Source organism: Aptenodytes forsteri, unplaced genomic scaffold, assembly GCF_000699145.1.
Source record: "Aptenodytes forsteri isolate BGI_AS27 unplaced genomic scaffold, ASM69914v1 Scaffold36, whole genome shotgun sequence".
In the NCBI taxonomy this organism is placed as follows: domain Eukaryota; kingdom Metazoa; phylum Chordata; class Aves; order Sphenisciformes; family Spheniscidae; genus Aptenodytes; species Aptenodytes forsteri.
The window spans coordinates 2,137,790-2,156,620 of record NW_008795477.1 but is presented as its reverse complement, the minus strand read 5'-3'; the positions used below and the strand labels follow the sequence as shown (position 1 = coordinate 2,156,620).

General features: G+C 46.0%; 1 protein-coding gene across 1 annotated transcript in view; it reads right to left on the bottom strand.

Annotated features, from left to right (window-relative positions):
- The window catches only part of SETBP1 (SET binding protein 1), a 248,370-nt gene that overhangs the window by 126,636 nt on the left and 102,903 nt on the right, over positions 1-18,831 (bottom strand). The window contains exon 3 of the mRNA XM_009281184.2: positions 14,637-14,708. Within this exon, the coding sequence (XP_009279459.1) occupies positions 14,637-14,708 (72 nt within the window). The remainder of the gene's footprint in view (positions 1-14,636; positions 14,709-18,831) is intronic.

Sequence of the window (18,831 nt, the reverse complement as noted above, 5' to 3'; positions counted from 1 at the left end):
ACTGCTGAATTACTAGCTGTTCCACAAATGCTCACATGTAAAACATCTTTGAATGCAAGATTATCCTGCAGGTAAGACAGGAGGTAGGAGATGTTCTCATTTATGTTGATCATTAACTTGATCGCAAAGTAGGTTTGTGACTTGCAAAAGTTATTTTTCATTGGGTCTCGGTTTCCCACAAAGAAAATAAGGCTTGCAGTTGGTGTCCACGGCAGCTGTGCTGCAATGAATACAAAGTGGATGAAAAAATATTACTACTGGACTGTGTAAGGGGAAATTTCAGACATACTCACATTTTGTAGCATTTTGAAGGACTACAGAAACTGCCAGGCCACGGGGAATAAGGCCCATTGCAGTGACACCGCTGGAAAAAGGAGCCACATCCTGGCGTGCTCCTCTCCTGAAGCCTACCCCTGCTTTAATTTTCCCAATTTAAGGTTACTAGACGGTTCCCCTGTAAATTTCCTTTGCCACGTTTCTCTGACACGAGCCAGCAGCTCATCTGCTTTGTGTCTATTTGTGGCCGGTATGAACTGTGAGGGCTGAAAACACATCCAGAGGATCTTTTACAATTCCTGGTGATGAGGAGGGCTGCAAACAGCAAAATGTGTCACTTATATATTTGTCAGCTGCAAAGCTGAAACCGATAGCAGGGTACGAATAGAGAGCTGATAGCCTCACCTCTAGCTGATACTTCATGTGGCAGATTATGTTTCTGGGCGCTCCTCTGCCTGCCCCAGGGATGGCTAGAGACAAGTCCTGCTGCACCCCAGTGAGGATGTGCTCATGTTATCACACCAGCTGCCTGGGACCAAAAGGCCAGGGTAAACCAGGTGCACAAGAAAGCCCTGCATGAACTATCTGCTGTTCATCAGTGCTTAAATACTCACGGTCCTGTGTCAGTCAGGATGGTGCTATTATGGCTTTGTTATTGCTCTCTGCTTGTGGTGTTCTCCAGGCACCTGCACCCAGGAGCCGGCTGTGAAGACAAGCCGGGAGGCAAAGCAGAGCGCAGGTCACCAAAACCACATGAGGCAGTTGGGAGCAAGGCTGGTACATGCAAAATGCACCATCACTGAGGAGCTAAAGACTGCAGTGGCTGCTAAGGGAGGAAGATGTTACGCACCATGGAGATGAAGCCACCCCTTGTTGTCTCAGGTAGGAGGACACAGGAGGAAATGTCATCCAACCCTCCCCAGCCCAGACCTGAGTGGTGAGGGAAGGGAATTCAACCAACTTTTAAAATCTCTGGAAGATATCACAGCAGTTTACATTGAAGTCAGTCAGGCAGATGCACTCTTTAAATGCCCATGATTAGCCTTCTTCCCCAATTAGCAAGAGAAGAATCACAGCTCTTGTGCAAAGTGGCTATGGAGACACCCATTAATTTCCATGGACTTGAACGTAAACAGTAATGAAAAGCTCCCACCACTTTTCCAGGGAAACTTACTTGGAGTGCACATGTGTCCTTGTGTGCCTTTTCCATTTGGAGAGACACAAGGTCTCTCTTTCTCTCCCTGAAACAAAGGCGATGAGCTCCAGAGCCACCGGCCCCAGCAGATCCCAACTGCCCTTTCCTTGACAAGCTGCTTGACTTCTTGGGAGGATTCTTTGTTTTTTAAACTCAGTGGCAGAAAGGGAAAGGGAGGATCATCTTTGCATTCACAGAGTAGTTGGGAACAACAGCAGCATCTCTTCCTCCCAAGAAACTCATCTCCCCTTGGCGATACCCTGCCCCGGCTGAAAATGAGCACAGGGGGAGGAGGGCTATTCAGGGCTCTGAGCCGGGCCCAGGGAAAAGAGAAAGCACGAGAAAAAAACAGAGAGAGAAGCTCTGCAAATGAACAGTCAGCATAAACAAAGCCTATCGGCCCAGGCAAGAGGCCGAAGCACGACTGTACTAAACAAATCACAGTGGAATCAGCAATTGGCAAAGTAATTGGCGTTATTACAGCTGATGGAAAATTTTTGATGCCGTCCATGTTCGCTTTCGAAACACTACTCAGACATTTAATTGGCTCAGTTCTCATGTAGCTGATTGCTCTTTTTTTTCTTCTGGAGTGTATCAGGCTTGTATCTACCGACAGAAACACTGGGATACGTTTCCCTGGCTCTGTCCACTGGCCATGAGATGGGAGATGAAGTTTTGCACAAACTAAGCAATGCAGGAAAATGCATGGAGAGAAATAGGTCTGACCTGGGAAGTTGAATCATTCCAACCTCTGTGTTCCCCCGGTTCTTCGCAAGTTCAAATCTAGCGCTACCAAACAGCCCTGTGCTTGCAGCACCTAAAATACTGCGAGTTAAATGCAGGGATGAAAATTGCATCTGGTGATGTCACCAAAGGGTGGTTTTGGTGCTTTAGTCACCATGCAGGTAAAATTGCCTTCTCTCACACACACAAATGCTCGTGTGACCACCCTCTGGTATACTTATCACACTATTTGATAAAGAGTAAAAATGGCTGAGTGTCTGTGCTCAGGAAACGCTTCTTCTACTTGCTAGACCCTTTGGCCAAAGCAACCTCATCCTCTGATTTGAGCCCTCTTCCAGAAAACCAACTGTCCCCCATAGGTCAGGCCTGCACGGACAGGGAAATTTCAGCCAGAGGCTTCAAAGTATTTCCCCAATGTTTTTTAAAAGCCTCACAAAATCATTAATCTGTAGGGAGCAGCCAGGTCTTTGAGGTATACGAAATTGGGAAATGGCACTTTCTTAAGCTTTCATCAGAAAGAGCAGCTTGGCTTGGTGCTGAGACACACATTCAGCTTTTTTTTAAACCTCCACTCCCTAGGTCTAGTCTTAGCCCCTTGATCTGCCCTTTGGAGGACATCCAGGTCTAGGAGCAGAAAGCTCTCTCCTTGGCCAGGCGATGGGTCCATAGAGCAGACAAGGCTGTGGAGGGAGGGTGCTATTGCCCGCTTCCCTCCTCCGCTCCTCTCGTCTGTTGAGAGCTGTATGACCATAGGCTGCCTTAATGGGAACCGCTGCGGTGGCAGTAGCTCTGCAGCCACGTGGAGGGATGGCTCCTCAATTATCAGGGAGTTGTTTTCAAGTACGCCTTCTCCCTGTAAGCAGTGGGAAGATTTCTGAACCCGCCTGATTGATTCATTCATCGGCTGATTTCACTGGGATATGATCCATTCAGATTTACAGCTCGTTTCCAAGGATGAGGGAGCCCAGAGGGGCTCATCCGTCATATCCTCCGTCACTGCAAATCAAAGGCAGCTCCACGCCGGGAGACTCCCAATGCCGAAGGGAGATGGCGTTTGGCAGCGTGGCTCCCAGAGATTTCTGGAGCTGCTGGACACCAATCCCCTTGTTTTTCTTGAAGAAAACCCCTTCCTGTGAAATGGTCTGGCGTGTGATGGCAAAGGACACGCCGGAGGATTTGAAGGGACTTGGTGGCCCTTCAACAGCCAGCATTGCATGGCTGGACTGAAGCGTGGCCCCACAAAGTCTGCAGTAAGGCTGGCCAGTATGGCCATCTGTAACGCAGCAAAGCAATTTGGGAACACCACAGGTTCCTGACTCAGAGACCACAAGGATGGCTTCAGGATTAAGCCCCTGCTCCAGGGCTTTTAGGACCCCCCCACAAGCACGGCGTTGGGGAATGGGATCATTTTAAACAAGCAGGCTCCTTTCCACCCAAAACAACTGGCTAATTATGGGTCACCCAGTGCCACAGTTAGCTTTTGCAAGAAATTACAGTGTTGCCCTCACGTCTCTGTGCCTCCTGAGTCACTGCTGCTGCTATTGCCAGATACCAGCACAGGACCTGGTGAGTCCTACAGAGCTTCAGAAGACTGAACCCAAGCTGCCTTCAAAGCAAATTTGAGACCAGAAGACGAGAAAGAGGCAAGTTCAACACAGGGGAGGCCAGCTCTTCCCTTCTCCACGCCAAACAGGACTTACAGAAAATCCCACTAGAAAGAGCCAACAGGCTATGGCCAGTGATAAAAATGGAAGGAAAACACAGGCAGCTTCATGCTATTTGTTTTATCTACCAAGCTGAATATTTTCCCTTGCAGTTACCACTTCTGAGTGCTTAACTCTGTCAGAGAAGAGCTGACAGCACCTCAAGAAGCCAACAGGGAGATGCCCACTCCCTTCATCCCAGTTTGGTGCAAGTCTTTGATTCACACCCCATATAAGCCTGTCTACAAACGGGTAAAGCTTCCCGTTGGAGATGCAGTGGATGCCTAGGATGGGATTTAAGTTGATCAAGGTCTGCTCCCAGCAGTGCTGCTCTGCAGCTACAACCAAACCACCTCACCTGGTGTTTTTTCTGTTCTCTGAAATGGGCATAGCGTCCTGCCTGCTTTGCGAGACGCTGAGATTTATGTGTGAAAAGCATGATATAAAAACTAAGTATTGTCACATAAAGCATGATGAATCTATAAAAAGGAGCCAAGGTAATGTGGGTGCCATTAAAATCCTGACACTGAGTGCTAGAAGTGGCTTAAATTTGCTGCGGTACTCCCACTGTTCCCTTTTATTAAGCACAGGGAAATACTGCCTTGCAGATAAACATTGTGATGTGGTAAATGTCCAGAATTTAATGGAGTCCATTATAATTGATGAAAATGTAGCTTTCATTAGTTTATGAATGCCTTATTCATATATTATTTTTTTTAAAAATCCAGAAAGAATGTTTTCCCTAAGCAAGTGCCAAGTAAGAGGGTAAACAACTTCTGCTAATACACCTTCATCTCTTCCCCACGGCTGTCTCTCCTGCAGAGGAAAGGCTCTCGTTACACATCCACCAGCCTTCTCCACAGTCCTCTTGCAAACCTCTCCCAGTGTGATGCACACAACCCCAGTAACAGCCAGTCACACCTGGGTGCGTCGATAGGCACCGTGAAGCCTTTTCCCACTGCTGCCTGCCTGTCTCTGCCAACCCTTCGACTCCCATCTTCACCTTCTAATGTCATACAATCTTTGGGCCAAGAACAATAATATATTTGCTTTATGATGCTCCAGCCGCAGCAGGGATTTTTATGGACTACAACAATATAATCTTCTTAACTGTGGACATGCTGCTGATTAAAGGGGTCACATTGGCAGCGAGGGAATCTATAATGTCTTTATTTGTTCACAGGAAGGATACACCAGGAGTTCAAGTTTCTCTCTCCAGCCTCAGCCTCACGGTGCTTTGATCCTGACCACCTTTGAGAATAAAAGAGGAATTTAGCTCTTAAATGTGATTCGGTCACTGGTGTCTCGGTTAACACCGTCCATAAAAGGATTGGTTTCTTTGTTACGCAGGACAAGGCTGAGACCACAGAGTTGAAATAGGAGTAGCACGAAAAAGATGTATCTCTTTAGCTAAAAAGGGCCAATCGTTAACCATGTAACTAATAATAGTGGCTATTGAGTTTTAATAACACACTCTAGTCTGTTGCTCATTCATGAAGAGGGGTGAGGAGAAAATGTTTTGAGGCTTCGAAAGATTTTTTTTTAAATTAGAGAATTACACATTGTGGTATTTCAGTGCCACGAACACCTGCTGACAGTATGATTGCAAAACAGGACATTCTTGAGGCTGCAAGAAAATGGGCACAAAAAAGAGAGTCTTGTTATCAAGTAAAATATCTGAAGACTGTGGTCGAGCGCATTTTTTTTTTTCCGACTTTTAAAAGCGTCACATCCTCAAATTCAAACAAGCAGATGGCTGCCAGAAACACTCTGAAACCAGCAAGCTGCTTGCATTGGACACATCATTTTTGGTGTCTTGACCTCTTGACTGTCACATTGATTTTTATTTCATTTGGTTTTGATCCAAGGCAATTGGAGAGGATTTTAAAGTCACCAATGACCTCTGAACTTCAATGACGGCATTTGGGGGCATTTTATCTAAAAGAGGAGATAAGGGCAGAAATGGCCATTCACTCACCATCCAATGAAAAAAAAAAATATCATGACATCATTTGTGGTTTCAGTTGAAGCAGCTGAAGTAAGCTGCTGAGGCTCTACAGAGAAGAGGTGATACTGCTGGAGGGAGAAATGTTTTGAAGAGCGTGCAACCATGGCATCACCTCCTTTTGTTGATAGCACACAGCCACAGCTGATGACAACTTCAGCTCTAACTCCACGTTCTTGCACAGTAGCAACCCTGGGCTATAAGTCATCCCTGCTCCTGGCTGATTTTTGTTTCTTCCCTCTGAAAGAGTATTGAAATGTAATCTTTGATATGAAGTCGGGTCTTAGGAAATGCCAGTAGATACAGAGCCTTGCATTGCATCTCCCCTGCAACTCAGACTGCACTGAGCACATCAAACCTGACCTTGCTTCCTCCCAGTAAGAGATAATACACGTCTCTTGTTCCTCACATAGACTTCCCAAGACATTGTCTTGAGCTTCATCTCCCAGGTGCTAAATGGCCTGCCATGCAGGAGATAAGCTGAAATTCTCAGATGAAGGATAAGGCTGATGAATTTGCTCCTTGGCAGCAAGGGGACCCCTGATGATGTGGGTAAAGGTCACCTGGAAGACAAAACTAAGCTGGTAACGTCATTAAAAAAAAAAACCCAAGGCTGACACCCTGTGGCACACATGCCTCCCACCGACGGGAGGACCCTGGCCACCGTCAGTCACGTTCCTTCATATGCTGTGGGAAGTTTCTCAGACCCTGCGGGACAGCTGAGTGCGTGACCATGTTAGCAGAGTGAGTCACTCAAGGTTCAGATGGCTCCACATCAGGAGCCACATGGGCTGGGGTGCTGCCCCTCCTTCCGCCACACTGCAAGGAAGGCTCTTATGACAGGAGTGACCTAAAGAAAAAGGAGCCTCTGGGTGTCTTCCCAGTGATTTCAGCGGGCTTTGTGCAAGTGGCTCTTTGTTACTACCAGCCTGCTCCATTCATACCTTACCCTTCTGCCTGATACCGTCTGTGAGCACAGCAGGTCCTGACTGCACTGAATCAAAGATGAAGCCACCTTGCCAATGAGGGGAGCGAGGCACTGCAGAGGGTACCATTTCTCCTGATTCATTCTTCCTAAAGCATGTGTAAGGAAAGCTGTTTTCCTCCCTCACCTCTGTAGGGGCTCTCATGGACTCCTTCCAGTCATCTGAGGCTCCTGTTTTTACCCTTCCATCATTGTCCTGCACCTTTTCCCAGCCATGGTGGCATGGTGGAGCCACTGCCTTCTCCCAAATGCCTACATCTCCTTGCTTATCCTCACCGAGGTTATGCTCTGCTCATGTTCAGGTTACTTTCTCCCCAGCACTCTTATTATTGAAGTAGAGCCACTTATTAAAGAAACACTGTCAGTGATGGTAACATCTTATAGTGCAGCTGCTGCTCAAATACAAGAGACCAGAGCTATAGTATTCCTATATGAAGAATAATGTGCCAACTAATTTTGGTGGGACATAGATAAAATACTGATTTAATCTATCTGGATCTAGTAAGATCTGAAAAGAGCTTATAGGAAATCATGCCTATATCTTAGTTAATGAAATTCTGGGCTGTTTCTGGGAAGACTGACAATTGTAAAATCAATCTGCCAAACTTTCATTCACAGCTTCATTGCAAAGCCATTACAGATACGGCAAAGACCGCCAAACTCACAGGGGTGTGTGTGAAGGCACATGTGGGAATGGGGAGCACCACATTTTCTTCCTGCCAAGGCAACCTGGCAGTATGGGGGGGCAGGAGAGCAAAGAATGGATGCTCTTGACACTACCACCGCACTTCGATGTTGCGGGGCTTTTTTCCTCCTGACCGATAACTTGAGCCTGAAGTCACCTCCGCAAGCAAACCGCACGAATCTTCATTAACGACATTGCTCACGACGCTTGAAGGCGGCTGCCGGAGGTCTCAAGCCATCCGTCTGTAGCCCGTCTCACTCTTCCCATGAAGAAGAGCACACCGGGACGTTGATTAGTTTGGCCAGCCAAGCTGCTCCGCTGCACCGTTAGAGGAGGAGACCAGAGCTGATGCAGCTTGATTTTACCAGCGCTCTTTGCAGCTGGTTTGCTGCACCCAGAAACCACAGAAGGTTGAAATGAAACTATATGCACCATATCTGCAGGTCGCATGTGCACTGATACTACTGTGTTTATGTTCGTACTCATTATTATACACAGAAGGAGGGTGTGCAGGAAACATTTGTCCCTGGGGGATAGCACGCCGTAGCGATTTTCAAGCCGGTTGCTCTGCAAGTAAAAGCCAGGGTGCTAGCAAGTAATGCCTGTAAAGTTTCATGCCTTGATTTCTGCTGTGTGGATCAATATTAACAGTAATATTGTATTTCTAGGGCATACTCAACTGACAGAGCTATTGATTATTTGGTATGTAGCAGTGCATTGATACTTGATAGCAAACTGGGACACTGAAACAATAAATGTGCAGTTGTTAACAAGCAACAGAGGGCATTGAGTTTCAGTGACACAACTGGGATATTGCTTCCTTTGTCTAAGATGGAACATCTTTAACATGTCAAAAATATAATTTACTTATCTGACTTACTGAAATACCCGGAGAAAATACCTTCTTCACTGAAACTTGCAGATTGTCATGTTTCCAAATATGTGCCAAATTACATCAATAATTTCATCCCCACTGTGACCAAACACTTGAGGTATTCTTGAAGGGATTTTTTTTTTTTAATGTGTTTAAATGTGTATTATATCAGATCACTTTGTGCATGAACAGATTTCAATGAAAGAAAAGATGATAAAACATTACACTTTGGTTGCAGTAGTCGAGCCAAAGTTATTTTTTTCACCTAGGTTTTTGCTTCAGTGTGAAAAAGTGTATGTGTGTATATATATTGATATGGCAAACTTGAAAAAAAAACTTTATCAAACAAAGGGTTTACTTATATTCAAAAGACATAATGCTATATCCTTCCATGAGCTGTTTTATTATCTATAAATCTACAATTGCCTCCTATGAACACATTTAACTACCAACCACCAAACCATCAAAAGGAAATTGTACAGAGCACCAGTCTTATGACTGGAACCTTTTGAAAAAGGAGCCTTCCTATGGTGAGGAAAAAAGAAATACTTTCTCTGAAGAAAAATAACTCGTGGCACTCGCTGTTGCAGGAAAGAACAACTGAATGGCTTAAAACTCTTTTAATCTCAGCTCAGAGAGGCAGGGGAGGTGACTAGTAAATATGCAGGAAATACATCTGTACTATACATAGCCTTTTTCTGGGATAATACAGCCTTTTCCCTATCAGTGTGTTGGACCCTGTAGGCTTAGCTGCCTCAGCTGCCATCTTTGTTTTGGAGACGTCAGGACCAAGGGAGGCTGAATCAGCCTCTGAGGGTGGCTCCCCTCTCTCTCCCACTGCAGACAAATGGAGTTTAGGATGATGAAGTCCAGTTTCTCAGCTGAGCCTGAGCCTCTTCAGCCACTAGTAAATTAAATGTGCCCAGAAATATTCCCAGGCATTGAGGCCAACTGGCACAGAATGGTTCGTATCTCTGCTCGCCACCATGTCTTAGCTTCTCTAATGCAGCAGCTAAATGCAAACGGCTCACTGGAATGAACCCTGGTCCATGCTTATGAATGATTTAAGAGTTTGCTAGTTGTCATGGACCAAAAGCGTGCCAAGGACTGGTCTAGTAGTTTGAGTATACCCAGTCACACTCCCGTGCCGAGCGACATTCCCAGATACTGCTTAACTTGCTTAAGATAGATGCAGCCTAAGACACTGGTATGTCATATGTGCTTCTTCACCTTTTCCTGCCCAAGATCACCTCTTTCCAGCGAGGAGAAGGGAGTTGTATGGCTCTAAGTTTGGTTATAACAATAATCTTTTGCTGGTTCGTGATATCACTCTTACTCAGTGAGAAACTGTAGATTACTGCTGTCTGCAGTCTAAGAATAAAATTGCAAGGAACCAGATGTTATGTGTTTAAAATGACAAAGTTCTACATGGGCAGCTTAACTTCATAAACAAACCACTGTCCTCTTTTTCCCTTCCCACACCACTGTCATCTGCCTGATCCTACATCTTCATCATTTGCAACTTTAAATTGCATACCCCTAAAAAAGCATTCCACCTCAAGCAGTTGCCATAGGCTCTAACCATGCTACACTGGAGGACCATAAGATGTCCCACAGGAATTTCTCTGCTGAGCTGCCCAAGGCAAAGCGAGTCTGTTTTCACAGGTCCTTCTGAGCTACAAGAAGCTGAACACAAGCACTTTACTTTGAGAAGAACTGACTATATCAGGGCAGGGACCATCTGGCAGAAGGCACAGCAGCATTAATGCAATCCCACACCAAGAGGGAAGATCTTGGTATGGTGTCACCCAAATCTGGGCACCCTCCTACACCCCACAGGCACTCAAGCACTACGAGGCAGTGGAGGGAGGCAGGGGAAACATTTCGTACCTACACCCACTTCACCACACACACCACAAAGCCTTCTCAGTGAAAAGGTTTCAAAGCTGTCATCAGAAGCTCTTACTCTCAGATGGGAGACGTTCAGAGAAACCCACCCCTTTGAATGGTTTCGCTTGTGACGCTTACAGTGTTTGTCTGTAGGCATCACCCGTGCAGCAACCGACTTGTGGTTTGCAGATGGAGCTTGGGAAGGAGCACCTTATCATAGTGAGCCAGCTGTATTTCAGCAATGGCACTTTCTTGGTGAACCGACAGCACCAAGGCTGCCATCCACCCTTTGCAGTGCCTGCTTTTCCCAAAGAAAAGGTGGTGGAGACTTGTGTCAGGCAGCTGGTGTCTCCACCCAGCTCCTATTTGGACACCTCTGTGGCCCTGGCAGCTGCAGCTAGAAGCACCATGTGGGCTCACAACCTCAGCATTTTGTGGCAGCTCCCTGACTCAGGAAGCTATAATGCCAGGAGGATGGCGGATGACTTCATGCCAGCAGAATCTAATACCTTATGATCCTATGATCTAGTGCAAAAGGCAGGAGGAGTGGGAAGCCCAGCAGGCACCTGATTGAAGAGGCTGGGGGAGATAAGAGGAGACGGTGTCCTGCTGTGCATTTCCTCCACCTCCATAACCTTCTCATTTTCAAAGAGTTTCCATAGGGCTGTGGCAGCTATTGTTCTCCAGACCTGATGCATCAGCATCCCCACTGCACTGACAGCAGTTTGGTATTCGCACACGGCCAGCCCTTCTCCCTCTTCCCATCAGGAAAATGAGCAGCTCGTTTGGCTTCAAGAGGAAACAAAACGTGTACAACTCGGATACCCCTGTGCTAAGGTGTACAGGGCTATGCTACGTGCTCCATAACCAGCATGGGCTGCCTGGGCATGCGTTCAGGCTCAGACAGACCCAAATGCGTTTACATCGGACTTCACGAACACGTGTCCATCCTTCCTTCCTTCTAAAAGTGGTCACAGCAGCCAGATCAAACTTTGGCACAACCATTACTGACGTGCAGAGTCAGAAATGAAAAAAAGTTCCTTTATGCCCAATTATCAAGGAGGTTGAAGATTCATATAGGCCATTAAGATAAAAAGGAGGCTAATTTAAACCTACAGCAAAGTTTAAGGAGTAACCCTGTACAGGCAGGTAGGTAAGATCAATGTAAATGTTGTTCTTGTTTCTGTTTGGCTCCGTAAAAAAGAAAAATACTATCAGGGCTATGCATTTTTTAAAACCTGCATTTTTTTCCTAAAAAGGGTTGAAATAGGTTTAAGCATCACTGTTATCTCAAAAACGACACAGAGACATTTCCATGTGAACGTTCCCCTTTGCAGTCAGATATCCATATTCACCATGTGCGTACCTTTGAGTCGGGGACTGCAGCTCCCCTGTGGTCCAAGGACTCAGGGTCCATTTTGTGTAGAACTTTCTGCCAAAATGGGGTTATTAGTAGTTGGAAATATTGCAAGGTCACCCACAACCTTGATAGAAACAGGAGGGTAGGAGAATATTAGGGAGAAACTGTAAGCTGTAATGTCCAACTGTAGTTGGCAAACCCGAGGGTATTTGGATTGCCTGTACTGGTATTTCGCTCCCTTGTTTTCAAATGATTGTCCTGGCCCTAGTGATTAACCACCTGAATATACCGAAGAAGGATATTCATAGGAAGGATCTCATGATAAAAAGGCTATTCCTGGCCCTCTTTCCATCACATCATAATCTGTCCACTAATATGGCTTGAGATCTCAACTGATCAAAAGGTCATAAGATGCTACCGCTAAGTATCACTCTGTCTCTGTTCAGCCGAAGGCAATTTTACTCCGTGCGGCAGGCAGAGGAATGCAATAGCAAAGCTTTCAAATCTGTTTGTATAATAGATGAAGTCTTTGCTATATGACATTTATCTTCCTTCAGGGAGTGACACCTGATAAATAAATCTCTAGTTGCCAGTGAATTTAAATAAAACAAAGGCAAATCATATCCCTGCACATTGTAAATATATAGCTGCAGAGAACGCGAGAGTTCCCACTCTCCCACCATTTCCTTTGCTACAAAAGCTATAAAGTGCTGACAATCCTCAAATTCTGCCAAAATCAAGGGACCCAAATCTCTGAGAACATGCAAAGAGCACGGTGATAACATAGGAGGGTCTGAAAGATACATCACTCGCTTAGACTAATGAAAGTAAAAATTACTTTTTTTTTTTTTAAGTTAACAAAAAGCAAAAAGCAAAGAAAGGGGGCTTATTAGCATATCAATAGGAATAATGGAGTGAAAATGGGGGGAAATCTAGTAAATGGGGCAATGTGTTTCCCAGTGAATAACACGAGGGTGGACAATTTTCAAACATCCTGGGATGAATAAAACACCGAACCACATCCTACCCACCACCACCACATTGTCCAGTTGGTCACCGCTGGACTGCGGTGTGCCGGTGGCAGTGGGTCCATTGGTCCCGCACTGCGCCCGTCCCTGGATGCCAGCCATCGCCTCCAGCACTGCCCGCAGCCCCTTCTCTGGCCACTCTGCATCCAGGTGGTTGAACGTGGGCAAAACCACAGATCGCTGCCCAAAACAGCAGGGAGAGAGGGTACCACTGCCAACAACCACCTGCCACCTGAAGCCCTCATCTAGTGGGTGTGCAGAGCTGGTTTCTGTGAGCATTACCATTGGAAAAAGCACTGTTTTGCATCTCCCGCACACCTGAAGAGTTGTCACAACAAAATTAAACCCCTCAGCATTTCCCAGACTATCCGCCTGCTCCCTGGCTCTCCAGATGCAGAGCTCTACACCAGAACCAACAGACAGTTTCTTTAACTGCAACTGGCAGTCATTTTGCTCCTCTCCATGCTTTCAAAGCTGAGAGCCATCAAAGATTAGCAGAAAAAATCATGACTATTTTTCCCTAAGAAGCAGCACTGGTAATAGGCTTCAGGAAAAATCCTCCTAAATGCAAGTGATAAGCGTAGACTGTGTGAAGGCTGACAGGTCTGATTATAATTATCACTGCGAGGAGACCAGCACTAACCTCCCTTCTGGAAGGCAATGACAATTCCTGGAAGGGAACGTGCAAGTGAATTATCATAAACAAAATCATTGCAAGTGGAACTGTCTTTCACTGGGAAACTAAATAAGGCCCTGATTTGGGGGGAAACAAAAGCAAAACCTTGAGTGCTCATTAAAGTTCATCCCAGTAGAAAATGGTACTCAATCATACGTTTAAGTTTTGCTGACTTTGGGTTCATGGGAGTAAAAGAAGGAAGCAGGACACTTGAAGCATGGGGTGGAGTCATGCATGTACGAGGTGTTTGGAAATAAAGGATATCTTCTCAAACCATATTTAAAGACAAAGTTCTGCAACATAACATGAACAGAGAGCCCCAGAGAGCATGTTGATCCAGGCTGAGCTAAATATTCAAAACTAAGACAAAACTCAGGCAGCCTTGTACCAACCTTTCCGCCTTCCTCACATCCTAGCAGGGAGAAAGCCAAACAGAACCAACACAGCGCTCTTCAAATTGCATCTATACATTGAGTTCCTCAAATTGCATCTATACAATATATCTATTGACTGAAATACCACAACATTGCTTTTCAGCAGGGTTTTGAGATAGATATGGTAAGTAGTATTCCTTCAAGATCACCCTATCTTAACCTTCTTTGTGCTTTCTCTGACAGCATTACATCTTTCTTAGGCTGCAGGTTGTTTTGGCATTTCTCATTCTATTTCCGTTGGAAACTCAGAAATAGAGAAACTTGGGCAATCTGGAATAAGAGTAGCAGTACAGTAGCTTTTTCTTTCTGAACAAAGGGAAATAGATATTATCTTCTTAATAGTGGGCTATAACTGCAGAGGAGATGAAGAGGAGGGCCTCAGAGTCAAAGGCAGTTCTAGGAGTTTCATTCTCATTATATCTCAATGGAGTGAAGCAAATAAATTGCGCAAGGAGACATATGGAAGCTCACTACGCAAATGGCCTATTTAAGGCTCTTACTTCCTAATTAGGTCCTGGTGTCAGGAGGTTGGTAACAATTATTCACACATAGAACATTTGGATACAATACAAACTGTTCTAAACCCCAAACCATCATAATGGCATGCATTAAAAAGAAGCCCTATTTAGCTTGATCTTTTTAGACTCTTTCGCTTAGCGCTTGGAATATCAGTTTCTGTGCTATGCACATCCTAAATTTCGTGTCTAACACTGCAATAATGGGTTTGGAAGGGAAAAAGGAAGAAACAAAAACTTTCACAGCCATAACCCCTTGTTCTTACCTTGTTCACAGATTTCGTCACTGGACTCTGCACAGGGAACCCACACTCTCTTCCCAAACTCTTCATCTGACTCTGTGGCGTTTCCCAGAGCAAAGAGAAAAGAGAAAACCTTGATTGTGGGAATGACCGTGCAGAAAATGGTCACAAGCATCCAAAGTTTTGCTCTGCCCTTCTCCATTTCATTACATCGTTCTGCATGCCCACCACCACCTGCCAGCCAGGGCCCTCTGAGCACCCTGTGCTGGGGTTCACCCTCAGCCCCGCTCAGTTTTGGAAGGTCCCCCAAGCTTCTCCGTAATCCACACAGATGTGTAGGTTTCTCCTCCCAAGTAGCCCTGGTAAGCATGGCAGCACCATGGGGCCATCACGGCTTTCCCCAGCAGCCGCAGGGCACGCAATGAACCATGGCGGCAGGGAGTGGTGCCATGGATTCCTATGACAACCCGTGTCGGAAAGGCTCGGGAAGAGCAGGAAGGTGTGTGTCACAGGATGCCAACCAGCCTGCTTTGTTTAAGAGTTAAAACAGGGAGCTGAAGCCAAGGATTGCCACATTGCAAAACCATTTAAAATAGGATAAGTGCTTGGGATTCAACATCATGACTGCAGCAAACTTGCTCTGCCCTGTGCTTCTGCAATTCAGGTACGAAAATGAGATCTTCCTCTCCCCTTCTTCCCCTCCTGCCTCCTCTCCTCTCTTTGTCCACCTCTCGAGCCCTTCACACAAAGGTGAAATATTTTACATTTTCACCTGTGGTGATGCAGATCAGAGAGTGTTTTCTTTGCTTTGCTTTTCACTGATTTTGCCCAAGGCATCCTTTTAAGCAGCAGCCTGTGCAAAGATAATAGGTGGCACGATTCTCTGTAACTGGAATCAGCAACAAATCAGCCATCTGCCACTCCAGGGGTCTGAGATTAACCCAGCTACTGGACCGTGACTGCAAAGCATTTGCACATTTAGATTACAGAAATGTGAGGTTACCGGCCCAAAAAAATAAAAGACTGAGAGTGGGGAAGGTGTGGGGAGAAGGGGTGGAAGATAGCCTTGGAAGAGTCCTCCGGATTAACCCTTCTAGACACAAGTCATCTCCTAACAACTCCAAGCAGACAACATTTCTCATTATAAAGTGTTAAAAGGATGAGGGATTTGAAGGATTTGAGATTCATGAGACATCATGTTTCAGGGAAATACACCCAAAGACACTTTGATACAGGGAGAAATAAAGACAAAGACATTCAGCTGCCTTGTCAATGCCTTGCAATGCTCCTTGGGAAGTATGACCAAGCTGCCCAGATGGCTTACTTGGACTACTTGGAAAGTACAAGAGTAACATTTTTGTCCCAAGATGGACAAGCTCCCTTACTCCAGAGCATTGTTAAGATATCGAGGAAATGAAAGAGGTCTGCACTCTGAAATATAAAGGTTTAGGAAGGTCTCTTCATTCGCTGTCCTCAGTTTACCTTCCTGAATAACAAACACCACATCGTTACTTTGCGCACATGGATGCTGTTGGTCCACATTAATATTTGTCCGTATCTTTGGGATCCTCTCTACAAATCTGTTGGGAATTGTTATTTGCTAACTGAAGTATTAAGAGGTTTAAATCAGTAGTAAACACAAGCTGGCTCCACATCTAAAAGTGTGAGCCATGCTCTGTGCAGGTGTGTGGCAGGTTAGGACAGCCATCAGGGTCTCCTCTGCTCACTTTGATGTGGGCTTTAATCCCCACTCCTGGCACTCTTTTTTGTAGCTTGGCATCCCATGGTCAGGGATCTCAGCTTAAAAAGAGGAGGTTGTGGCCAGAGAAAGAGGTGCAGCTGCAGCCAAAATTATCAACAAAGACTGTTGGGAAATTCAGACAAGGTCTGCATGGTGTGTGCCCTTGGTGAGGATGGTGGCTTAAATACACAACTCATCTCATTAAGTCAAAGAGGCAACTGAAAAGCAAACAGCAAGCACATGTGTGCATACAAACCCACGTATTTTTATGTGTATACTTTGTTCATGAAGAACAGGTGGGATCTAGTGGAACGTACAATGGCACACAGATTACTCCAAGTTACTTGGCCAACCCTCTTGTTGTCATTTGCCATGGTTTCTTCACCCTGTCCAAGGTTTCCTGGGCCAAGCACTACATACCCCTCACTTGTGACAAAGAGAAAAACACAAGAAGAGACAACAACATCTCTTCTGTGCAATATGAAGTTGAGCTGCAGCAACTACATGGTTCAAGGCACAACTGAGAGGAGGAAGGGTGAGAGATCGGTTGCTGCAGACGTCCTACTTCATACAAAGCCTGCTAGCACCACCTCAGAAATGAGTGCACCTGCTAGGAGCCTTAATTTGGGACTGATCTTTTGATCCTCCACAGAGGAAGGACCATTGATATGCGAGGAGCTGTGAGAAGAAGACGGTGAGGAGAGCAGGCTGGAAAACACATTTAAGTCTCCCTAAATTCCCCACTATTTATCACGGTATTTCCAAAAGGCATTACCCGAGCAGAATTAGGTGCTCCAAAACCAGGCCCACGTGCCTGAAACCAAAGGTGAGGTTTGAATTGGTTTGGATATATACTAGGGCATGGTTTTCAGGTGAGAGATGGGTCACGGGATCATCCCACGCCTGGGACTACAAACTGGGCCAAGCTAACAACCCAACAACCCACAAGCTTCTGAGATGCAGCAAGGTAATGAGCCTCTACCTGTGCTTCGGAAAGGTCTCCTTGAACTTGACCTGCTGGCTGTGTGAGTGCTAAAAATGTTGTTAAAACAGGATCTGGACCCATTTTCAAACCCAAAGGCAGGGGTTTTCTCTTTCTCCAGTCTCCAGTTTCTGTAAAGCTAACCTAAAACTTCAGATCCAAATGCCAGCGCGATCCAGAGAGGAGTATCTGTGTGTGTGTGTGGTGGAAGATCTTTCCATTCAGCTTCAACTATTGGACTAATATAAGAATGCTTGTGCTGGTAACAATTTTAAAAAGATTTTTTTAAAAATCAAAACCCCATATAAAAAAAAAAAAATGTACTTTCATGTACCTCTTCCTAGCCTGTGAATGGAGGGAAGAGGGGACAAACGCAGGACAAAACCTTTTCTTTCAAACAAAAATCACAGCAAAACTCCAGCTCATCCCTTGCAAATTAATTAACCTTCTAAATTCCTGTCAAAGTTTCAGCCGTATATGATTTTTTTTGTCTGTTTTATCCAAGCAGGCTTTGCAGGAAGGAGCTTTTGCAATCAAAGCACCGACACTGCATTAACCAGCTCAGCTGAGCCGTGGAGCTGCCTGGAAGTTGCCTCGTCCCCCAGCAAATGAGAAACAGAGGGGAACACCGACGCAGGAGACGCTGCACCTTGCAGAGATTTGTGTGTCCTACAAGTAACCTTGCATCAGGATACAGAGCCACAAGAGCAGCTTTATGGGTACGGAGAGAGGAGGAGGAGGACAGCGAGGAGGAGGGGAAGGAGTGGCAACAGGAAAACAATCAGAAAACTCCCTGGGAATCAAGTCTTCTCTTCCTCCCTAGGAAGAAAATTTAAAAAATAAAAATCCCTCCTCAATACAGAGATGGCAGGAGGGGATGAGCACATTCGCTCCTTCTCTGCTTATATTTCCAGCAAGCATCGTAACAGACACACATGGGCTAGAGACCGGCTACAAGCAGAGCATTTCTGCCAGGCACTTCCCACGCTGCACCAGCCCCAGGGTGCAAGGGGCTGCCCCTCTTCTGCTCCCTCTCTACCCCAAGTCCCCAGCAAGGGTCCCCTCTTTTCCCCAGAATGCCTAAATATCACTGGGGGCAGATGATGGGGGAGAAGAGGGTCACGTTTAAAAGGCGAAGGGGAAGCGGAGAGGCGGGAGAACACCCCTGAGCCCAGCCAGCGGCCCCGCGGCCGCAGCCATTCTCATTCCCGGCACGTTTCGCTGCTCTCCAGCGCAGCCCAGCTTCGAAATATTAGTGCGGCGCAGAGTGCCATTTTCGAGTCGCTGCAGCTCCTTCTTGGCACCGGTTCAGCTTTTTGTCTTGCCTTCTCCTCCGAGCGCCCAGTGGAGGGAGGAGGAAAGAAAGGAAGAAAATAAAGCCCTACCGCTTCGCCGCCGGGGCCATCAGCCTCCCCATGGCACCCCCCACCTCGCCTGTGGCACCCCACACCCTCCCAGCCCATTGCCAACCAGACCCATTCGGCAAACATAAATCT